Source organism: Mastigoproctus giganteus, chromosome 1, assembly GCF_048544385.1.
Source record: "Mastigoproctus giganteus isolate SK-2022 chromosome 1, ASM4854438v1, whole genome shotgun sequence".
Classification (NCBI taxonomy): domain Eukaryota; kingdom Metazoa; phylum Arthropoda; class Arachnida; order Uropygi; family Thelyphonidae; genus Mastigoproctus; species Mastigoproctus giganteus.
Genome location: NC_143575.1, coordinates 34,769,285 through 34,795,364, shown reverse-complemented (window position 1 = coordinate 34,795,364; position 26,080 = coordinate 34,769,285). Strand labels below are relative to the sequence as shown.

Below are 26,080 nucleotides of genomic sequence, written 5' to 3'. Positions count from 1 at the left end.
CATATAACTGGAATCCACTGTATTTCCTCACGAGAAAGACTTATCCTCTAATTGAGACCAGCAGACTCATGATCAGTCTGTGAGTTTCAATGACATAGCTGTTTCATTGATATATGAACTGATGAACTGACATATCTTCCAAATTGGAGATAATATCATATTGATGCAGTGTATGATGTTCTCAGTATGCTGGCAAACGATTTATGCTGTATTTGATATCATCCAGATGATCCATGTGACAGGAACGATAACCAACTAGCATCAGCAATATGTTATGCTAAAAATTACCTGTACAATATTGCGACAGATGGTAAGATTGCCAGGAAAGCTAGCTGGGACTGCCTTCTTTAATAAATAAAATAAAATACTGTTGGAACAGTCTATCACTCACTGTTCCTTAAAAGACTGCTGTGAAGATGATAGTACTGTCCAAGTCCAATCTGCAATAGTTACGATTGGTGGACTGAGACTTAGGTTTGTGCCAGTGTTGACTGGTATTTCTTTGCTGTTGCTGCATAGGTGTTTTTATGTGTTGAGCATTATTTGTTTCTTGGCCTCTTGATAGGTGAGTTTGCTCTATAATTATGAATCTTTTCTTCCTATCTTTTCTTTTCTTCTCCCCTCCCAAAAAAGTCTCAACACCATAGATGATAACCTGCTTATCAATAAATATATTGCAAAATTATAAATAGATGTAAAAAAATAATAATAACACACATTATTTTATATGCTGCTCTTTTTTTTGCATGTCTTATGAACTTTTGTCCAAGCCCAGTCTGCAATAGTCATGATTGGTGGACTGAGACTTAGGTTTGTGCCACTGTTGACTGGTATTTCTTTGCTGTTGCTGCATAGGTATGTTTTTATGTGTTGAGCATTTGTTTCTTGGCCTCATGATAGGTGTGCAGGAAAAATATGGAATAAACACTTTGTTCGATTAGCTACTTTGTATGTTCAGCTACATGTTCTGTAGAAATAACATGAGTTTTAGGTAACAACTACAAAATATGAAATTTTATATCAAGGTGCAAAATCTGGTTTACCTACAAAAATTAGCATAATCTGTTACACAGGTAACAGATTATGCTAATTTTTGTTTGAGTACAAAATACCAATTACAGCAAATATGAGTTTCAATGAAATAAGACAATATAAAAATCTAAATATATTAATGATAAAATAAATATTTAAAAAAGGAAATATACATCTACGTCTATTCCAGCTGCCACCTTTCCACTGCCAGGGACATTTGGGTTTATGGAAGGATTTACCCGACTTCCCAGGACGCGTATAAGGCCATCTTTAAGACCATCAATTAATGTATCAGGCATAGTTTTCACCATATTTCCCACAGTCTTTACTGAAGACTTAAAAGGACTGACTAGAGTGCCCATCTGTAATGAATAAAAATTTATAAACATTAGACGAGATTGTCATATAAGAGGTTATATGAAAAACAAAACATGATTAATTTGCACACAATGTCAGAAAAGGTGTTAAAATAGTTTATAATTAAGGAAAGGAACGAGATAATTTTTTAGCAGGATTAAAAAAGCAGCAGGATAATTTGTAAAACTTTTTCCAAATTTTTATCAAGTTGGCAAATATAAAATAATAAATTTCCTTTTATATTCTGTATTGCCAAGGCTAGAGGAATTTACAGCTTCATTGTAGCTCCTTTCTTGCAGCTGATATACCAATGCAGCATAAGAATGGGCCATGCATTTTTTTTTTTTTTGTGGTAGCATGTAGGTTCAAGCTTGGTGTTTTTAACAGCCTCCACATATACCACAGCCAACCCTTAAATGTGCAAGACAGTACATAAATTTTTTGAATTCAAAAAATGAAAAAAAAAAAAAAAAAAAGCTGTAGAGGAATAACAAAGTTGATGAATATGAGATTTAATGGAATTGTTTTGGTTTGTCCTCAGCCACACATTTATATCCCACCCCATTCCATCCATAGACTAGACCTAGCAATTGTAAAAGCTCCAACAAAAAATATTTTTTTGCTTTGCCAACTCAGTTGATCAACCTTGTGCAACCCAATGACTGAGACTATGGATGTTTGCCTGTTAGTTCCTCAAGTGATAAACGAATTGAGGATAAACATAAATTGTAGGAATATACAGAACTTAACTACCTCTCCTTGTCCAAATCACAGTCTGACTGTGTAAGTCAGTCATTCACCCATGGTAGACTGATATGAGCTTAGGTGTCCAGATCAAATAACCTGTGAATGATAGGCCATTTTGGTATGGAACTGGCAGTGACATTACACATATTAATGTATGTACATTTGAATATACAAAGTGTTTCAAAAATATGTGCAAAAAAATTCGGGGAGTATATTCCAGGGTCCAAATTAAAGGTCATATATGTTTGATTCTGAATGATTAAAGAGCTATAGATAATTGAATTTCGAAAAATGGCTATGAAGTTTTGAAAGGTAAAAAATAATAAAAAATAAATAAGAATAAGCAGACACCTACCAACAAGTAAATTTAATGTTGAAAGAGGTTGTTTATGCATGGGTGTGGCACTTCCATCATTTCTACTACCCAGGTAGTATGAATGCATCATTTATTCATATTTCATATTGTAAACACCTTCACAATGAATTGCCTAGGTGTTGCACTACTACAAATAAGTAACACTTCTTACTACTGTTACTTACCCCAGATGGCACCGTTTCAAAGCTAGTTGGCTTGCAGTAGTGACAACCCAGTTATGAAGTATAACTCCACAATATGAGAGATGCTTGGTGTGCATGGTTTAATCGAAAAATATTTCTTGACTGAATGTCTGAGTATGAAAGAGGTTGTTTATGCATGGGTGCATGTTGATGCACTTCCATCATTTCTACTGCCCAGGTATTATGAATGCATCGTTTGTTCATATCAAGCATCTCTCATATTGTGGAGTTATACTTTATAAGTGGGTTGTCACTATTGCAACAGGGTATCAGCCCACCCACCCACCGATGATGAAGCCAACTAGCTTCGAACAGGGGGTTAGGGAATTAATCAAGGTTTGTACTAAATGGGACTTGGTAGACGTCTGGAGGGGAAAAAATCCAGGGAAACGAGTGGCCACCAGAATAGCTAATAATGTAGGAAGTAGAATAGATCGCACTTATGCAACGCGACAGTTGAACTATAAGATAATAATGATACAGCATGTGAGATTTGTGGGAGGTCGACAAGTTTCAGCTCACATGGCAGTAATGTGGAAGGGTCGTTGTTGTTTTTTAGGAGCATTAGCAACTCAGGCCATATTGCTCTGGGGATATGCGGTGGTCATTCCTTGACCTTTCCGCATCCTCCATATTTGGTGGTCAAGGGCTCGAACCCCGGTCTAATCAAGAAGCGTGAGCTACATACTGCTGCTCCTGCCCACCTGGCTACGGAGGCGCCAATGTGGAAGGGAGATTTATTTACAAACATTAGTCTGGGAAAAAGCTACTGGAAGCTGAACCCAGCAGTTCTGGAGAGAGAGGACTGAGACTTTACAGCAGTTTTTAAAAAGACAGTAGAGCAAGATGTTAATGAGTAGGAAACATGGGCGAAAATTAAAGAAAGTGCAAAATCATTTTATCATAGAAAAATTAAGGAAAGAAATGAACAACACAGAAATAGAGTGAAAGATCTCTTACAAGAAAAAAGAATTTACCAACGGTGCTGGGATGAAAGGGCAACAGCAAAAGTACAAGCAGTTATTAATGATATAATATTGGAAGAAGAGAAAGAAAAGGCACAAAAAATACAGCTGAAATTTAGGGAGGCTGATAGTCCTTCAGCTGCATTTTACCAAAGAAGACTAAGGCTAAATAATATAGCCAAAACAGTTCAGGAAATTAAAGAAAATGACAGCACATGTTCACAAAATGTCAACAATGCTCACTATTATGAATCGTTTTGCAAATTACAGTAAACCCCCGCTATTCGCGGTATCTGTATTCGCGGTTTCGCGTATTCGCGGTCGCTGATTTAAACCTAAAAAAATGTGAATTTTAAAGCGCCGGAACATTTTCCGCCATGAAAAAAACATGGGTGTGGCTAAAATCATTTTGCCCAGTCCACAGAGTAGTACAGTCAGTCGTCTTATAACACGTGTTTACACTACACTAATTCAATCTTACACAATTTAGGGGAACGATATTGTATATAACACGAACTGAATTCGCATATGCACGATTCGCCTTTGTGTTTACAAGAAATGGCAGTCGAACGCGGAATCACCCCAACTGAACGCAACACGATAGAAATGAAGAGAAGATTCTGAAAATGTATTTATTTTTTTATAGCAGTGAAGGGGAAACACATTTCACCATAATAACTTAAAAACCAACACAATTACAGCTATCGGTATTATCGCAAATGCAATTAGATAGAGTTCACTACCAGTTTATAACAGATTCCACTAGCAGGAACGCAACTGGAAATTGTTTTTATTGTTTTATGGTAGTAACCCCCAGAAATGTAAAATGTGAGCTAGTGAGGTGTTAATAGAGTTGTCTCTGCCTTTATGGTGTTGTTTATTCGTTTTGCTACCCGCTCACAGATTTATGTGTATCAAGTGTGCCTCCTCATTTTGTAATTGTGCTTTATTCTCTAAAAATGAGTAAAAATAACTTAAAAGGTGTAAAAAGGAAGTGTCCTGCGCTCAATGGGTGGGGGGTGACAAAATCGCGAGCGCGGATGTTTCAAGCTAATCCTTGTTCAGTATGTGTAATGCGCTTGTCATAGAAGGTTTCATCTCTTGCTTTTAATTGATACGTTTACAAAAGTGAAAAATCTACCATTTTGCAGTGTGTTGATGTAAACAGACTTTTTCGAGCGTGTTAAAGTTAAAAGAAAGTGATTTTATTGTGGACAAGTTCTTTTCTAATCCTACAAAAATATGGCCGCGAATAAAAAGGGAACTGTGAAAAGATCAAAGAAGGTGATAACATTAGCGAGTAAAATTGAATTGTTAGACAAAATTTCTAATGGTGAAAGTGTCTCCTCAGTGGCAAAACATTATAAAATCAATGAGTCAACGGTACGATCAATCAAGAAATCGGAAGAAAAAATCCGCCGTAGTTATAGAGCAAAAATTTGCTCTATAACTCGTGATGTGAAATTAGAAAAAATGGAAAAGGCTTTAAATCTGTGGATAGAAGACCGAACTCAAAATAAAATTCCGTTAAGTTCACTTATCATTCGTGAAAAGGCAAAACACCTTTATCAACACTACACTTTAGTGAAACTGGTGATAGCACTCGCGGGATAAGTTTTTTAGACAGCAAAGGCTGGTTTGAAAGATTTAAAAATCGATATGGTTATTTTTCGCCCAGCAACCCATGTTCTTGATATGTTTTTGAAAGGTTTCTTTAAAATGTCTAATAAATATGTACAGTATTACATTTAATAAATTGTTTATTTTCATTTCGATGCCTTATGCTTTTTTTTTTTTTTTTTATGTACTTACTCTCTACGTTTGTCTATGTACATAGTCATATTATGTAGGTAAATACACATAATACGTACAGACAAAATTTTAGACTAATTTTTGTTATATATTTCATACTTTGGAACGGAACCCTTTTATTACCATGGGCGCCATAACTCAGTATTCGCGTTTTCAGTATTCGCGGAATTTCTCAGGAACGTAACCCCCGCGAATAGCGGGGGTTTACTGTACTATGAAAAAGCTTGCTTTGCAGAAAAAAGAAAGAGACGACTCCATTTGGATGATTGGACAATTCACACCCGAGCAAAAAGCATTACAGGATGGAAATAATTACGGGGGATGAAACTATGGCTCTAAAATCATGTAAATTATGACACATGCTGGGACCAGAAGGTTTGGGGTTGAATTTTATAAGAAATTTTGGAACTTGTTAGCGCCTATTCTTCTAGCCGTCTTCAGCAAATTTTTTTTAGGAAGGGGTTGTACCCGAAGGCTTTTTAAATGTCTATACTACTTTCATTCCGAAGCATGGACAGGATTTAACGAAAATTGGTAACTGGAGACTTATAACATTGGCTAATTGTGACTAGAAAATATTTGCAAAGATTTTGACAGCTAAGTTAAAATGCAACGTAACCCAGTTAGTTAGAATTACACAGTGCTATGGTATACCAGGAAGGCAGACAGGATATAACCTTTGGCTATTAAAGGATATATTAGAATATCGGAAACAAAAGAGTTACAATTTAGTGTTAGTAGCAATTGACCTAGAAAAGGCTTTTGATAGAATTGACCACAACTACCTTTTCTCTATAATTAAGGATACAAACATAGGATCTCAGTTGTTTAGAGTTCTGAGAAATTTATATACACTTAGTAGCACAAGACTTTTGATAAATGGAGAAATTTCAAAAAAAAAATTAAAATTGATAGGGGAGTAAAGCAAGGATGTCCGCTTAGTCCTTTGTTATTTATGCTAGCACTGGAATCACTACTGGGAAGAATAGACAGAACTGAGGCCACTCAGGGGATACCATTGCCGAAGCCGGCAGGACAGTGTAAATGTATTGTGTATGCAGATGATCTTACTGCCACTCTCAGTATGAGTTATGCGGTGGAAGAATTTATGTTACTCTTTAGATCTTTTGGTAAGAAGTCAGGGTTAAACATAAACAAAGATAAAACTAGGATCAAAATGTTAGGGGAATGGGTACATCGGCCTTTAGCACAAGGAGAAGTGGAATCAGATAAATCAATTCAAATATTAGGAGTTCCATTTAGAGAGAGTCCCATGCTACCTGTAAGAGGGCTCACTACTAAAATACAGGAAAGTTTAAAAGAATGGGAAGTGGAACAATTTTCTTTTGAAAACAAATCCATCATTGTTAAAACAGTAATTCTTCCTATAATCTTATATGCAGTGTTTCTAATGGGAATCACAGCTAGGACAATGCGACGATTTTACGTTCCAACATTTCAGTTTTTATGAGGATGAAAACGGCAAGAGATATCACAGAAATTTTTATTTTTACCTTGGGAAGAGGGGGGGGGGGAATAAGTATTCCAAAAATTTATTTGAGCTGTAGCTGTAAGAGACTGCCGAACGTGGCTAATATGGTGCATTCTAACCATTTAGTAGCGATACTGATAAAATATTTTATGGGAGTTAATACACCCTTAATTAAAGGTGGCAATTATCTAGGGCCAAAAGCAGAGACAATTCCTATTTATTAGGAAAAAATTTGGGATATCTGCACACAGTTAAGGGAAAAAGATATAGAACCCTTTAAGGGTGGTTTAAAAGACTCTACTGGACACTGTTTAACTTAGAAAATCCACAAAAGCCAAATTTAGCAAACCATAATGCACAGATTTTTTTTAAAAATCTGAAATTGGCAGAAACTACCCATTGCATATTGACTTTTCATGGAGGGTTGGTTACAGAAATATACCAGTGAACGATATCACAAAGATTTAGTCACACAGGTAACAGTGCTAATTTTGTACTGAAATTGAAACAGTGTACCATTTATTTTATTACTGTTGATTCGTGCAGGAAGTTTGGAAGAGAATTTGTAGGTTTTTGAGAATAAGACAGTTCATACTGGAGGAGGTAATTTACTTTCAATTCGATCATCCCTTGGGCAAGAAAAATATGTTCACGATATTTTCAATTACAGAGGCTAAATATCATCTGTGGAAGCTTCGAAAAAGGAAAAGGTTTGGGAACTTTAGGGGATGCCTCTGTGACTTGAAACAAACTATGTCTGCTTCCATGCAAAGGTTTTTACAGTTGGAAAAATGGTGTTTAGGGTCTGATAAGTTTCTGAACAGGTGGGGAGAGCCACCTCTTCTGTGCAGTTTGGTTGGAGATGAGGTTCATCTAAAACACTGGTTTTAGTTATTTTAAAAAAAAAAAAAAAAAGAAGAAGAAGAGCAACATCTGCCCGCACAATTACCCCAAGGTCCTTTTCATTCTCTACCACTGTCAGTGTAGTACCACACAGTTGATACGTTACTCTGGGGTTACTGCTTCCCATATGCAGTACTTCACATTTGTCAATGTTAAACTTCGGTTGCCACCTCTCAGCCCATCTGCTCAACTTTTCTAGATCCTGATGCAGCAGCAGCGTACTGTCATTAACAACCCTGTCAGCCTTCGCATCTTCTGCAAACTTGAACATTCAACCTGATATATCATCATCAATAACATTAAAAAATACAGAAAACAACAATGGACCCAACACTGAACCCTGGGGGACTCCACTAGTCCACGAAGAGCACTGTCCATTAATTACCACTTTCTGTCTTCTCCCACTCAACCACCCTTTTATCTATAGCAGCAATTTGCCTTTAATGACATACTGCTCCAATTTGTACAGTAGTCTTCCATGTGCAACAGAATGAAAAGCTTTCCTAAGATCCATGATATCAAAATTATTCTTTGCATCCAGTCCCTTTGTGACCACATCATAGTATCCAATCAAATTTATCAGACAAGACTTCCTCTTAACAAACCCATTCTGTTTCTGAGCTATAACTGAAGTCCTGTCTAGATCCTGCAGTGCTGCTTTAACCAGTGCCTCCATTAATTTCCTTGGAACAGAAGTTAAACTAACAGGTCTGTAATTACTTGCGTTGCCCTTTGACCTTTTGTGAATCACATTTTCAGGTCTTGGGGTCACATTTGCATATCTCCAGTCCATGGGCACCTCCCCTGAGTCCAAGAAAGTTCTCATAATTATGGCTAAGGGTTTACTTACTTCCTTTCCTGCCTACTTTAATATAACTGGATAGATACCATCCACCCCAGGTGCTTTTCATATGTTTATCTTCAACAACATCTTCCCCACTTTGCTCTCAGTTATTACAAAATCATCTAGCTCATTGCCAGAGATTAATTCACCTCTGGCATTCCCCTTCCTGAATAACTCCTCATATGTGAATGTAGATGCAAAATACTCATTTAGTTTGTTAGCTACCTCAGCAGGATAATCAACGGTTGAACCACTGATATCAAGTGGACCAATCTGTTTCATCCTCTTCCTTCTAGAGTTTACATAAGTAAAGAACTCTTTGCTATTTTTCTTTGAATTCTTTGCCAAAGATTTCTCATAATCTGCCTTTGCCTGCCTAACCTTCTTTGTGACTTGGTTACAGACCAGCTTTATCTAGAATTTCGTGTCACCTGTTAATTTATGTTTCTCATGCATTTTTCTTCTCTGCCACATCTAATTAGTTCATCTGACATCCATTTAGGTCTAAACCTTGAACAATATATATATATATATATATATTTTTTTTTTAATGTGAACCCCAAACACGAGAGGTATTAGAACCTATAGTACTTAGTACCGTGGTTGGGTTGGAGCTTGAGAAGAAGAAAGAAGATATTTGTTGACATTGGACTTGAACTTCTGTAGAATGTAATTTTCAGGAAATACGTATGAAGGAAGGTTGTTCCAGAAAACGGCACTTGAATGAATAAATGAGGAAGATGAAAAGTTTGTTCTGTGGGTTTGAAGTTGGACAGTAAATGGATGTTGGCGGCACGTGTTCGGACTGTTTTGAAAGAGAGAGCGGGAATTATAGAAGCCAATTCAGAAGAACAGTGCCCATGGAAGTATCTGTAGAAGAGGCATGCAGCAGAAACAGCACGTCTATGAGAAAGCGAGTGGAGAGACTCTGTTAGAGATGAATCATTAATTAACCTAACTGCCCTCTTCTGAATGGAATCAAGAGGTTTTGGGGGCACCACCCCAGATGTGGGAACAATATTCCATTGCAGGGCAGATTTGCAATTTATACAGAGTGAACAGCTCTTTGGAAGAAAAGTAACGCCGAGATCGAAAGAGAAAACCAAGTTTTTTAGATGCAGAGGAAGCAATATTTGTAATGTGCTTGTGCCAAGAGAGTTTAGAAGTCAGGGTAATCCCCAAAAGAGATTTATCATTTTGCCTACAAATTGAAGTGTCACTAAAGATAAGCATAGGGGCAGAAGAATGCTTTTTGCGAAATATAAGACAAGACTGAGTTTTAGAAGGGTTGAAATCAACTAAGTTGTCTTTGCCTCACTGGAGAATTACCTGAAGATCGGCATTTAAGGAATTGGTAGCAGATTTTCTAGAAGTTGAAGCTGATTGAGCAGGACAAGTTTTCTCAAAATGGAAAGTGGAATGCAATGTGCTATCATCGGCAAAACTATGGATAGGATTTCCAGTCAATGGAAGAAGGTCATTATATACAAGAGGAAAAAAACTGAACCTTGGGGGACACCGGCATTAGTGGAGAAGTTAGAAGACAGAGAGCAATCTACCATCACCTTCAGTGAGCGATCAGAGAGAAAACTGGATAGCCAATTACTATAAAAAGTTGGCAAACCATAAGATGGAAGCTTGTTTAGAAGACCTTTATGCCAAACACGATCAAAAGCCTTTGAGATGTCAAGGGCAACTACTTGTGTTTCACCGAACTTTTCTATTGAATTAGTTCATAAATGGGTAACATAAGCCAGAATATCACCAGTGGATCGACACTGACGGAATCCATACTGGCGATTGTTGATCAGATGGAAGGTTTCTAGGTAGTTTAATAGTTGGCGGTTAATTGATTTCTCCATTACTTTAGAAAGAGTAGAAGTAATTGCAATGGTAATTCATAAATGGGTAACATAAGCCAGAATATCACCAGTGGATCGACACTGACGGAATCCATACTGGCGATCGTTGATCAGATGGAAGGTTTCTAGGTAGTTTAATAGTTGGCGGTTAATTGATTTCTCCATTACTTTAGAAAGAGTAGAAGTAATTGCAATGTGGCGATAATGGGATGGGAGAGATTTGTAACCCTTTTTATGAACTGGCTGGATATCTGCAAATTTCCAAGCAGAAGGATAAACACCTTTGGAATAAGAAAGTGAAAAAAGGCGGCAAAGAATAGGAGTAAGTTCAGGAGCACAGGTTTTGAGAATAAGTGGAGAAAAACCATGGGGACCTAGAGCTTTCTTAGCATCAAGGTTCATCAAAATTCTTCTGACATCCCTTTGACGGAAGACCACAGGAGGCATTGAATGGAGCGTGTTGGGAATGGTAGAAGGTGTTTTACCAAGATCATTAATACAAGAGCTGGAAGAAAAATGGGATGCTAGCAGGTTAGCTTTATCCTTGGCTGAAGTGACAACAGAACCATCTGGTTTGGACAGAGGTGGGAGCAGAGATGGGCAAAAGTTGCGACCAATAGCTTTGGCAAGAGACCAGAATGCTCAGCTACAATTAGGGCAAGAAGAAAGTTTTCTACTCTTAGCCTGTTCAAACTCTAGTTTGGACTGATTAATAACTGCTTTACAATTGTTGCGAGCTTTGGTGTAGGCAGAAAATGAAACTGAAGAATTAGAAACAAGCCAATTATGATATGCAACATTCTTCTCTTGAACAGCCTTAGTTTTGGAAAACTAAGGTTAGATAAAGGACGAGATTTTAAAGTGGAATGTGGGATAAAGGATTCCATTCCTGCAAGAATAATTTCACTGACACGATCTGAACAAACATTGACATCAGAAGTTTTGAAACAGTAATCCGTCCAAGGAAAAGAAGAAAATAAGTCTCGCAGGTCATCCCATTTTGCATTCTTGTAATGCCAAACAACACGAGGTTCGGAATAGCCATGAGATAAAGGTTCCATTGGAGAAGAGACAATCATCAAGTTGTGATCTGAAGTGTCTAAATGGCCTCTCACTTCGACTGTGTACTTAGAAGGGTTGTTTGTGAGAAAAAGATCAAGCGTATTGGCTGTATGATTAGGATTGTCCGGTATTCTTGTAGGTAAATGAACAATGCGTGCTAGGTCATTGGTAATCGCAAAAGCCTCAGCATCTCGACCTGCTGGGTCGGTGTGACTAGAAAATGGAAGCCATCTGGAGTTGTGAACATTAAAATCACCAAGGAAAATTACCTCACTGTTAGGAAAGTTGGACTGGAGAAAGTCAAGTTGCAAAGAGAGGAAGTCAAAGAGTTCCAAGTGATTAGTGGAGTTAGGAGAACGGTAGAGACAACAGATGAATTTGACACAATGAGGTAGAGCGATTTTGAGCTAGAGAAGATCAAAGAGAGGAGATTCAAATTGCCAAGTCTCTGACAGGAAATATCAGAATGGATATATGCACAAGTACCACCTTTGAGGCGAAAGGAATCATACAGCAAATAAGTTGGGCATCTGAGATGAGCAGTAGTTGAATCAACTGATTACTGAGATTCTGTCAGAAAAAGTACATGGGGTTTGGCAGACTGCAAGTGGAAATGGACATTGTTGAGATTAGAATTGAGACCACATATATTTGTGAAATGAATTAGGAAGTGCTTGGGAGGTTTAGATCTTTTCGCAGATAAGCTTATTCTATTAGTTTAACAATTCATGGTGTATTCAATAGTAAGAAAAAGTAGGTGGGACATGCTGTATGAAGTAATGAAATTTTTGGATATGGCGTACACATGGTAGGAATATACCCAGATCCTTGACATAACGTGGCCTCGACAATGCTCCCCACATACACACTACTCGGACTCCCTCCAGTCACTATCTGGCAGAGTAGAGGTAGCAAGATTATACACTAGCTGATCCGGAAGCGTCCTAGAAAGTTACCAATAGGTTCAGTCCGGTGTACTAACTAGCGGCCGGCCTGCGAACACCGTTTTAGAGCTGTACCCTCAAAATATAAGGAATATTGGATCTTGCCACGATGTTCATCATAACCTCAAAAGTCATCAATCATACAGCATGATGGAAGAGATAGGGAAGGGTTGACCGGAACTTAACTTTAGAGACTAAACATGGGTTCCACCACTTCAAGCCTCCAATAAGCAAAGTGGTGGTATTTCACCGGTTGATGAGAGTCATCTACCACCTAGTACTGCCTGGTAACATAGAGGGGCAGCGTTCCTCCATGTGGTGTGGACGCCACACCTCGACCCCTGCTTACGTTGGTTCACACCTGGGTGGTCACCCACCATGTACTTGTGCATGGAGGTTATACCCAGGATTACTAACACTCCCACCATCGTGAAGGTGCAAGCAGAGGATTTGGCTGTCACAGACCGTCCAGACTTCGCCGAAATTGGGTCCACTTGACTTGGGTGTCACCCGAATATCAGTTCCATCAGCGTTTTAGACTCCCAGGTAGCAAGTACAGCTTGTCTGGCTTATCTGAGAGAATGTCTGTGACAACCTCAAGGACCATAAGAAATATTGATGTCCAACTAAGAAATATTGATATAAAAGCCTAGTAGCTTCTTAACTGGTAACATCACCAATTAGTCCAACCGTATAAAATTTAAATACTGTCTCAGACCACCGTAGTCACCTTTACGAAAACAAAAACTGTTCCCTTTACCCCTGATGGTAATTACTTCTTTGAGTAAATCCCACTTCAGCGCACTGTGATCACTGCCACCTAGTGGTTCCTTTATCTGCAGATTCTTAATGCATGAAGAATCACTACTGATAATCAGATCAAGAGTATTACTCCCTCTAGTTACCTATTGAACATGCTGCTATAGAAAACAATCATCCAATAAATCCATAAAAGCCTTGCTAGTGTGTGAGTGACCAACCCAAAAGTTCCAGTCAATATCTGGGAAATCAAAATCCCCCATTATAAGACACTCTGATTTATTGGCCCAATATTTCTCTGTACAGTTGTTTATTATACTAATCAGAGTTATTAGGCTTATAACACACTCCTACTCTCAATTTTGTTTCCCAGTCCTTATGTCACACGAAAGTGATTCGACACTGCACTGTCCAGCCATGTTGACTGGCTGTACTTCCTTGGATTTTGTGTGTTTCTTAACTAATAGTATAACCCATCCTATCTTGCTAACCTGTCTATCCTCCCTGTACACATCATACTCCCCACATTCCATTTCTGCATTCCTTATATCTGTGTGATACCATGTCTTCTGATATCCCAACAGTATCTTCCTTTAATGTTTTGACCAACACCTCAAATTCATCAATTTATTTACCAAACTCCTAGCATTGGGGGTACATGCAAGTAATCATGCACCTGTTCCTATTCTTAGCTACCCTAACTCAGTCCATGTATTTACTTGTTCTGGAATGACTCCTAACAGTCTCTGGAATCCCCTGCACCTTGTTTTCCAGGCTGCTGCTTGTTAAATAGAAGTAGTGCAAGAATCACTTTCACCTCTGCCAGTGGCTGCTGTTAATCTATTAGTTCGTGTATCCCCCCAAGCTAGCAGTTTTCCAACCCACCTAACACTGCCTGATAGCATCAAAAAATATTTTTGCACCCCTTCTATTTAAGTGTATCCCATCCGTGTAGAAGCTGTCTCTCCTGTTAACAAGCACAGACCAGGCTGAGAAAAATTCTATCCCTTGAGCCTTGCACAATCTCTCCAGGGTGGAATTGATTGACAAGGCTCTCATCATATATTCCCTCCTATTGTGCCTGTGCAGAATTGTAGACACATTCAAATTCAATCCTAACTCACGACTTTTTTTTTCAACATTGACCTGTACTTGTTAAGTAATTCCGCTGGTCTTCTACTCTTAATATCATTAGTGTCAACATGTACAACACAATCACCTTTTGTGTCCTTAAAAGATGATATCTGCTCTACAATGTTGTCAACCTTTGCCCCTGGTAAACATACTCTAGTCCTGTTCCACCAATCATCCTTTTTGTACAATATGTTCCCCATTTCCCTGACAATAGAGTTACCAACAACAACTAGTTCCCTTGGGACCAGCACATTCTGCCTTGGGGTTTGCCACTGTGTTGTGTAATGTTCAAGTGTAAGCTCTGGCATTGAGTTTGATTGGCGCTCAATTTAAATGCTTCAAGGGCATTCACCCTGTCCTTCAAGCTTTCATATAGGCCCATAGCAACACTTGACACCTGATTTCCTCACACTCCTTACATTGCGCACACACGAAGACATTCACCTTGGCAATATCATGTCCTGTTTGCTTCACAAACATCAAACAAGCAGTACATTTAAAAAGGCTGTGATTCAGAGGAATACCGCTCCCCTCAGTCCCCTGAGCAACAGCACTCCTATTAGCTTGAGCCTTTTGCTTTGTTGCTCTGGTCTGAGTTGATTTTGATTCAATATAAAAAAAAATTTCAATTTCAATACAAAAATATAACCCTAAACTTAAATCCCAATGCAGTTATAACAATATATATATACAGTAAACCCCCGCTATTCGCGGGGGTTACGTTCCTGAGAAATGTCGCGAATACCGAAAACGCAAATACTGAGTTATGGCTCCCATAGTAATAAAGGGGATCCGTTCCAAAGTATGAAATATATAAGAAAAACTAGTCTAAAATTTTGTCTACGTATGTATTATATGTACCTTCATAATATGACTATGTACATAGACAGTACATAGTGAAATGCAAGCATATGGCATCGAAATGAAAATAAGAAACAGTTTAATATTAAATGTAATATTTATTAGAAATTTCAAACAAATCTTTCAAACCGGCGCCTTTGCTAGCTAAAAAATTATCCCGCCAGTGCTATCACCAGTTTCGCTAAAGTGTTGATAAAGGAGTTTTGCCTTTTCGCGAATGATGAGTGAACTTAACGGAATTTTATTTTGAGTTCGGTCTTCTATCCACAGATTTAAAGCTTTTTCCATTTTTTCTAATTTAACATCACGAGTTACAGAGCAAATTTTTTAAGCAATTAGAAACGCGTTTTCACGGACACTACGGCGGATTTTTTCTTCCGATTTTTTGATTGATCGTACCGTTGACTCATTGATTTTATAATGTTTTGCCACTGAGGAGACACTTTCACCATTAGAAAGTTTGTCTAATAACTTAATTTTATTCGCCAATGTCATCACCTTCTTTGATATTTTCACATTTCTCTTTTTATTCGTAGCCATATTTTTGTAGGGGTTAGAAAGAACTTGTCCACAATAGTCACTTTCTTCCGTTAACACACTCGAAAAAGTCTGTTTTACACTGCAAAACAGTAGATTTATCATTTTTGTAAGCATATCAATTTATAAATTGATAAATTTATAAACATATAAATTAAAAGCAAACGACGAAACCTTCCATGACAAACGCATAACACATACTGAACAAGGATTAGCGAGAAACATCCACGCTCGCGAGTTTGTCACCCCTCTCCCCCCACCCACTGAGCGCTGTTTTGACCGGGAAAGATAATTTTAGCCACGCCCATGTTTTTTATGGCGGAAAATATTCACGGCGCTTTAAAATTCACATTTTTTTAGGTTTCATTTTATATTAAATTGGCGATCGCGAAACCGCGAAACCGCGAATACAGATACCGCGAATAGCGGGGGTTTACTGTATATACAGGGTGTCTCAAAAATGTTGGTACAAACGTTTAGGGGAGGTAGGTAACATCTAAAGAAATGTGAATCGCATAGGAACCCATAACCAGAAACTCATGGGAAAGTAGTAGCAGGGGCACATATATAAGAAGCAGAAATGACACTACAGTAATTAGTGGCAAACATTTATTTGAAATAATATTAACAATGGAGTACGAGATGGATGCATTTCATGATGTTACAACAGATGCTTGAAGGTTCCACCATGAGACGCGATGCATGCTTGACACTGATGCAGCATGGATTGGCAAACATGGTCGAACACATCTGGAGTTTCTTTGAGAGTAGCAGCAGTGCAGACGAGTCTCACTATGAGATCCATTTCCATCTCCACAGGCGATTCATACACGATAGATTTGAGGGCCCCCACAGAAAGAAATCAAGGCTCGATAAATCAGATGAGCGTGGGAGCCAGGCAATGGGTCCACCATGGCCAATCCATCGACGCCCAAAACACCTGTTCAAATGGTCATGAACACACCTTCCATAATGGGCAGGTGCCCCGTCATGTTGACACCAAATGTTGTCTCACATTTGCTGGAACATCATCAAGTAACCCTGGTAGAACTTGTTCAAGAAAGATCCGATATTTAGCGGAGTTCATGTGGGATGGTAACAGGTATGGGCCAAATAAGCAGTCACCGACCACACCTGCCCACACATTTATTGCAAAGTGATGTTGTGCCACATGGGGGCACACACCATGTGAGTTGTCGTGAGCCCACACATGAGCATTGTGCTGATTGAATAAGCCTTCCCGAGTGAAATAAGCCTCATCCGTGACCAAAACATAGGCTGGAAAATTCAAGTCTTGAACACTTTCTTGGAGAAACCACTGCTCAAAAGCCACAAGTGCAGGATGATCTTGGGGGAGCAGTAACTGAACCCTTTGGAGATGAAAGGGTGTAAGGAATCATTGTGCCAGAAACGCTGTACACTGCAATGAGACACTCCTAAGGCAGAGGCAATGGCATGTGTGCTGGTAGGATAATTATTCTGGACGGCATTCAACACACTTCCTTCCATGGAGGGAGTTTGCATCGAATGTGGGCTGCCCGAACTACTCCTGTTACCACTAAATGACCCATAATCGCACAAATTTTAATGCACATGCACAAACAAACGGCGGTCCGGTACATGTCTGTCTGGGAAGCATTCTCCATAAATTGGTTGAGCAGCTCGCCCATTGCCTCTGCTAATCCATACACTAGGTGCATGTCTGCCAGCTCACAGTTCGTATATCGATGCATGCTCTTTGTGTGGCGACTACTGCTTGAATGAGTAAACCAGAAATTTTCCCTCTCGCGAAATGATGAACACGCCGTGTACCGACTTACAGTGACGTTTCCAGTTATGGGTCCCTATGTGATTCACATTCCTTTAGATGTTACCTACCGCCCCTAGGTCATTCTCCGTAGCCGAGTGGGCAAGAGCGGGAGTGCAGTAGCACACGCTCTTTGAGTAGACCGGGGTTCAAGCCCCTGACTACTGAATATGGTCGATCTGCCAACCTGCACTGGACCAGTGTGGTAGATTATGGTCCATTTCCCTCAACATGAATTGTTGAGGAGGCTTCCATCCTGCAGTGGGTTGATAATGGCTGCACTTTACTTTTTTACTTTACCACCCCTAAACGTTTGTACCAATATTTTTGAGACACCCTGTACATATAAACATATGTGAAATTATGTAGAAGAATATGGAATTTGAGGAATAGAAAAAGAATATCAGAACAGATTAATGCCATCAAAATAATGATTGAACATTACATCTGTTTGTATATTATTTTTTATTTTTTTAAAACTTAATAACAACTGGATAAATTGGAGAATTTCCATACAACTGGATTTAATAAGAATTTAACTGGATTTAATAAGAATTTAACTGGATTTAATAAAAATTTAATAAGAATTTAGAATATAAGTATTGGGGTGAAAACTATACTCGTAAGGCCAAATGGCCAAGTATTTAGGTAAGCTAAGTTGGACTTCATTGTTATACCCTATAAATAAACACATAGATTATAATAAAATAGTAAACTTAAAATGATGATGTAGCTAATTATTGATAATTGTATACACTGAATGGATCATTAACTAGCTCCACTCAATATATCTCATCAATAATTGGCTGAGCTGAGGATATCTGTTTCTATTTGCCTTTTGTCAGTTTGTCTAGGTTCAAATATACTGAGAATATAATTTCAATATAGTTTAATTACTTTAATATACATTAATATACGTTAACTTTAGCAGAAAACTGGCAGAATAACCACTAGCCCGACAGATAGCTGTGAAAATTAATAATAAAAATAATGGAAGTGAATCAAGAATAATAAAAGTGAATACCAACTACTAATTAGTGCAATTTATTTATGTAGTGAAAAGGAAAGGCTTATGCCAAAATTAAGGCGAATAGGAGGAGGAATAAGGATAGCAATAGATATCAATCTTCCTAAAATTGCTCTAATAGATTTTGAGGTATAAAAATTTAAAGTTAGAGTTAATTGGTCAGATATTAACCAAAATTTGACATATTAACCAACATTAACCAAAATGTGACATATTAACCAAAATTAATGTTATGAAGAAAGACTGCAGTGCCACCTCACTTTTGGTTAATATGTGACCAATTAATTGGTCACATTAATTTTGGTTAATATGTCACATTTTGGTTAATGTTGGTCAATATGTCAAATTTTGGTTAATATGTGACCAATTAATTGCTCATATATTAACCAAAAGTGAGAGGGCGCTGTGGTCTTTCTTCATTATATATAAGGCAGCAAATTGAGTTATAAATCCTTTCAGCTATGTTGTCCACAGCAAGAAGGTATTGTTCATTTTCTATTTATTTAATTTCTATTTCTATTTATTTAATATCTTTACAGAAAACTAATTTTGATTTTCTATTTGATCTGCTATTTCAGTAAATGCTGATTTAGTCTTATAATTTCCCAAAAAACTTCTATTATATTTTTATCTTATTCATAAAACTTCTATTATATCAGGTATTTTCTATTCATTATTATATTTTATATTATTTTTATTTTATTCATAAAACTTCTATCATACCAGGTAATTTTCTATTCATTATTGGATTTATGAAACATCAGGTATTTTGAAATTTCTGCTAATTTACATCAAATATCACTACATACTGTAATACCAGGATCCTTACTAAAAGGTCAGGCAGTTACGCTCCCGGTAAATCCCAAGTATCTATATAATATGCTGTTTCTATGCTTTTGCTTTCAGCTTTCTAACTCTAAATTTTTATACCTCAAAATCTATTAGAGAAATTTAAGGGAGATTGAGGTCTATTGCTATCCTTATTTCTCCTCCTATTCACCTTAATTTCGGCATAAGCCTTTCCTTTTCACTACATAAATAAATTGCACTAATTAATAGTTGGTACTCACTTTTATTATTCTTGATTCACTTCCATTATTTTTATTATTAATTTTCACAGCTATCTGTCGGGCTAGCGGTTATTCTGCAGTTTTCTGCTACAGTTAACGTATATTAATGTATATTAAAGTAATTAAACTATATTGAAATTATATTCTCAGTATATTTTAACCTATACAAACCGGCAAAAGGCAAACAGAAACAGATAGCCTCAGCTAATTATTGATGGGATATATTGAGTGGAGCTAGCCCTAGTTAACGTTCCATTCAATATATCCAATCATCAATAATTAGCTACATCATTTTAATTTTACTATTTTATTATAATGTGTTTATTTATAGGGTACAACAATGAAGTCCAACTTAGGTTACCTAAATACTTGGCCCTTTGGCATAGTTTTCACCCCTAATACTTATATTCTAAATTCTTATTAAATTTGCTCCAGTTGTATGCAAATTCTCCAATTTATCCAGTTGTTTTTAAGTTAAAAAAACAATAAATAAAAATAAATATATATATATATATATATTTCAGTATCGAGTATTATCTCCGAGTTACATTATGACTTTTGTATCTCCTGTCAAGTTATATGTAATAATTTATAATGTTACTTTTGTAAAATATAGGTCGTTATATGTATTTAGTTAAAAAAAGTAAAAAAAGATAGAGCTGCCTACAATAAAAGCATTCATGAATGGGCAGAACTTAAAAAATCTGGCTGCATATGAAAATGCACACCCAGTCCAGAAAACCCCAAAAAAGTTAGGCAGCTTTTCCAAAACAGCCTACTCATTGACTATTCTTAGGGTATTTAACGGTGCTTATGTAGAAGTGATTTAAAACCCTACCTATATATATATATATATTTTTTTTTTTTTTTTTATGAGTAAAATTTTAAGATTAAAGTTTCAGGTTTAACTGATGATAGGAAAACACACGCACGCACGAGGCAGAATTCGAGTAAAACCCAAAAAATGGATTCCGGGCACACAGACTTCTGCCTAAACATTTGGAATCATATTTCTTAATTTTCAAGTTTTTATTATAATAGGACCAATTGGTTTACTAATTTTTATTAAAATATTTCTAGAATATTCAATAATATTCCTGAATGTTTCCAAAAGATTCCTGAATTAGGTAGAACACTGTAAATCATTTGAGAATATTCTAGAAAGTGGGAGTATTGTTTCAATATTACAGAAGATTGTAGATGATTCTAGAGTGTTTTGCAGTAATATAAATCGAGGAGTAAGAGATGTAACATAAAATCGAACACTCATCATTCGGAAATAGTTTTTGGTGTAAGTTTAGCATATTTTGTGATAAACATGGCAAGAAATAAGGAATTGAGTGTTGAAAAATGAAATGAAAGAAAGTTATTCCATGAGAAATATTGGCAAAAAACAAACTAGGTGTTTCATTTAAAGGAGTACAAACTACGATTTCACAATTCAAGGGGATTGGCAGCTTAAAGGATAAACCACAATCAGGATGACTGTGCATAACAGCAGAAGCACAAGATAAGACCATAACTTGATTTATAAATGCAGTCGAAGACTTACTGCACCTGAAATCCAAGATAAGTTCAGTAAGGGCAGAGAAACTCTCGTGTTTACATCTACTGTAAAATTTCATCTTAAACAAGCAGGACTTCGTGGTTGTGTAGTTTTTTTTTTTTTTTTTGGTAGTTGTTGGCGCATCGGCTTCTGTGGCCATAATGCGCCTCCCAAGGTTTTTGCAGTACTTTGATCCAAGCCCGAGGCGGGATTCAAACCTGTGACCTTTGGGTTGCTAGGCAGGCACTTTACCCACCCGGCTAGCCCGGTCGGCAAGGTTGTGTAGTAGTCCAAAAACATTTATTAAAACCAGAAAATTGAAAGAAATAGTTGGTGCACACTAAGAGCCATCAATATTGGACAACTGAAGAGTAGAAAAATATATTGTGGACAGATGAATCCAAATTTGAAATTTTTGGATCCAATTGTAGAGTTTATGAGAGACAATCAACAGAAGAAAAAATGTTGCCATATGTTTAGTGCCTACAGTCAAGCACGGTGGTGGTGGTGGTGGTTCCATCATGATCTGGGGTTGTTTCTGTTTTTCTGGAGTGAGTGACATCAGAATTGAAAGAATTTTAAGCAAAGAAGGCTATAAAAACATTCTGGAACATAATGCAGTATCATCTGACTTGACTTTGTGGAAGAAATTTTATATTACAATCGACTTGACTTTGTGGAAGAAATTTTATATTACAAGACAATGACGAGAATCATAGCTCTAAGCTGTGAAGCAACCTAGCAAATAAACAACAGGAGGGGATATTGCAATTATGCTTTGGCCACCCCAATCCCTGACTTAAACCCAATTGAGCTTTTGTGGGATCATCTGGACCATGAAATCTGTGAAGTCTGCTCATCTTCGCAAAATTTATGGGGAACCTCGCAGCTCACGTGAAATGATGTATCAAGACACTATTATAAAACTGAGTGCCAGGATGCCACATATGTTTAAGGCAGTGATAAAATCTTGTGAAGGACATTTTGATGAAAATCAGTATAGTCATTAATATTAATCATTTCAATATTTTTTTGCTGTAAATTTTTCAATGCTTAATAAGAAAATCTTAAAATACTTTGTAGTGTGCCCTTTTTTTTTTTTTTTTTTTTTTAAAAATTAGCGAAAGCTTTTGTCATATGCTGCAATTCGAAACGTTTAGGCTGAAGTGTAACAGACAGTGCTAAATATGTTTCCGGTGAAAGAGAAATAGAAGTACAATACAGCGTCGGTTATCCAGAATAATTAATGTCAGACCTCTTCCGGGTAGCGAAATTTTCCAGATAATCGAACATAAGGTAAAATTAAATAAATTCTGTTATAATGTATTAAGGTAAAAGAAAAGACTTTAAATAGTGTGAGAAAAACGAATTTATTTAATTAAAAAATAATAGCAACTTATACATAAAAATTCACACATTTACATATGTGTGAATTTTACTGTAAATTTTACTGCAAATTTTGTGGAAAAAAATTTAAAGTAGTTTTTTAAAATAATGTTCGATCGTTTTTTGTTTCATTTGTTGTGACTTTTTTTTTTTTTTTTTTTTGCTGCTAAATTTCTCAAGTTCCTTAATAATATTAATTTGATTATATCGCATTATTCCTGGTTTTCTGCCCATTTCAGTGCTGTTTCTTTTCATTGACGTTTTACAGAGAAAAATAATAAATCGCACAGTTTTGGGCCAATATTATTCTTATCGAATCTGGAACTAAACTAAACATAATATGAAATGAAGAGAACAAAATATGTCATGAAAAATTGGGTTCACGGAAGTGAATGACCGAACTCTATCACTTGTGGTTTCTGTGAAAACCCATTAGTCCTATCCAACGTTTCACCAGATATACAATGTAAGAAACAGACAGAAATACTCTTGTAACATAATAAACATTTGTCTCAAATACTACCATAAAGAAAAAGAAAAATAAGCCTTTCAAATTATTCCGGATAACCGACGTTCTACTGTAATACTATATATTAATTTTTATGAACAATGGAAATAAGTATTTTATTTTTAAACTCACAGTTTTTGAGAGTGGCCTTTTGCCTTTTTCATAAACCTTTGGTTCAAGGAAACGTAACACCATAGTTCTAAGACCAGGACAGGAGTTGAGCACCTCTGGATTTATTAGGCACTGCAAATATTCGTTTAACTGGTGTGTGCGTTTCTCCAGGAACTGTCGACTTAAATTATTAAAAGCTTTTTTCCCAGGAAATTGAAAACTAGATAGGCTAGGAAACTAAACGAAATTATTACAATTTTTTTTAACTTGTTATTATAAGAAAGGGAATTCATCACTAAAAAATGGCTTCAGTTAGTGTGTGTGTGTGTGCATGCATACATGCTATGGGTGTTTAGTGGCGCATAAGCTGTAATGGCTGTAGTGTGCCTGCTTTAATCAATAATACGTAAGATTATACAGTAATGTATCTGTACATGCACGTGCATACACACGCACACACTGCTAGTCTGATTTCTTTATGCTTACTTCTCTAACAAGGTAAATCAACTGGTATAAATATATTGCAAGAAACATTTTTGTGTGAAACAACTGCTACAAAAGCATAGAGAAAAGTACACTGATGTAATTTACTATTTTTTATTTATAACAAAAACTGCTTTTTTGATATAAACTTTGAATTTTAAATATAATAGAGAAAACGATATATCTTGCTATTAATAATGCATGTTCTGTGGAAGCTACTTATACAGAATTAACATTGTGTTCAAATGTAATTTGAGTTATGATAAATATAAGAGTAAAAAAAATAAATAAATAAAAAAGTTTTAAGCCATCTCGGAGTGACAGCCATTCACTTCTTACAATTTACTATAATGGTTATTTTAATTCAATTTTCCTTCCCATGTGGAAGAAAGAAACATCTTTAATCCTACTAGAGTGGTGTTGAATTTTATTAGTGAATTATCTGGTCCTTATACTCAGATGCCTGTCTGGGTATTCTGAAGATAAATGATGGCTGTGGGTATCAGCATCAACTAACTATCCTAGACGTTGCCCAATATGAAGAGTTGTTGTTTGATGTACCATCCAGCTCCATAGACTCCAACTAAGTAACACTGTTAAAACTTATTAAACTGAGTACACACTGCTAGTGCATGTGGTCCGGACATCTTAAAAGCCTTTCCAACAAACTGATTCACCAATATAAAAAATGGTGTATATTAAAACAAAAAAATATAAATAAGTGAACTTGTACAAATATTAAGTGTTGATTCAAATCTGTAATTCATTTTACTGTATTATATAAATTTTTGGACAAAGTGAAAAATAAAAAAAATACTACCTACAGCAAAATACATATCTATTTTGAATCCTTCTTTAGACAATTTTCAATACAGAGTATTAAGAATAAATGGGTAGTATAAACAGGTACTCTGTCATTTCACTAAATTGATACTTTATTTGGTGGTTCCACATAGTTTATTTGTACCTGGATGAATCAGCACTTTTTTGAAACACTTTTGTGCTAATCACTTGAATCCTTTTACCACCATCAACAGTAAAGTACCTTCGCAGCTCATTCTATTTACCCTGGTATTTTTTATATATACAGGAACTCCCCGACTTACATAAGGGTTGCATTCCGCGGAACACTATGTAAGTCAGAATTTCCCCCATTCTTGTGCAGCACTCACAATTTTACTTGCTGAATTGTTTGAATCAAAAAAGAAATGTTCGATGAACATGTAAATAGAATTATTTATTGTATTTATTCAATTTTTTATCTCATGCGCAGGAAAAATTACAAAAGCATACAATTTAAAAAAATTTCAAAATTATAAAATTACAAAAAAAGAGAGGAGATAAGCATACCGTCACTAAGTTTTATTTCTCAAGCATCATTGCCAGAACCGACGTCTTCAGCTGATAAGTACGCTGCTGCGGAGGTTGAGGGCAGTGGTGATTTAGAAGGGGTCAGCTGCTCAACCTTACGAAAGAACATATTAATGGATGACTGACTGGATGGTGTGGCTTTTTTCTTTTCATCGTAGATTTCTTTTTAGCAAGCAAGCACATCATTCACCCCTCTGTTCACTTTTAAGAATCATTCGCTTTCAGGATCCATCTTCTCAGCCCTCGCCATTGTCGATGCAACTTCATGAAATGCCATTGCCATCTCTCTGGTGATGAAGCGTCCTGACTCCTCATTTGGTTCATCTTGAGCTTCGTCAGCATTTTCTTCTTTCACTGTCGCTGCCTGCAAGTCAATAAGTTCTTTATAAGATAATTCCTTCTCTTCTTCCTCTATTAACTCCTCCACATCTCTGGCATCAACCTCCAACTGAAGTAGCTCTGCAACCTTTACAGTCTTATCTGTAACCTCTTCATATGATTCGACTTTTTCAACTTCTTTGAAGCATATTTTCTTCCATGTGCCATTTAAACTACTTTTAGTAATTTCCACCCTGGCCTTATTAATGTTTAAGATGGCTTGGTAAATACTGTAAGACTTCCAAAAGTCTCTTAATGTAAAATTTTTCTCATCATCTACTGCAGACAATGCCTGAGCAAATGTTGTGCGTAAATAGTATACTTTTAAATTAGAAATAACACCCTGATCCATAGGTTGGATGAGTGAAGTCGTGTTTGACGGTAGAAATATGACTCTCACGTTCAAATTGAAATCATCTAGATGCGTATGTCCAGAAGCATTATCTAATAGAAGCAAAATCTTGAAAGGAATGTCATTGTCTCTACAATATTTTTCAACCTCGGGAATGAAGCAGCATTTAAAC

General features: G+C 36.5%; 1 protein-coding gene across 4 annotated transcripts in view; it reads right to left on the bottom strand.

The window, feature by feature from the left end:
• LOC150090697 (sorting nexin-13-like) overlaps positions 1–26,080 on the bottom strand; it is a 372,237-nt gene that overhangs the window by 61,371 nt on the left and 284,786 nt on the right. For 2 of the 4 annotated variants that reach the window (XM_090372320.1, XM_090372335.1), the window contains 2 exons: positions 23,346–23,561; positions 1,206–1,394 (listed from right to left, as the gene is read on the bottom strand). In XM_090372320.1, the coding sequence (XP_090228446.1) occupies positions 1,206–1,394; positions 23,346–23,561 (405 nt within the window). The remainder of the gene's footprint in view (positions 1–1,205; positions 1,395–23,345; positions 23,562–26,080) is intronic. The other 2 variants (XM_090372326.1, XM_090372330.1) reach the window with 2 other exon arrangements.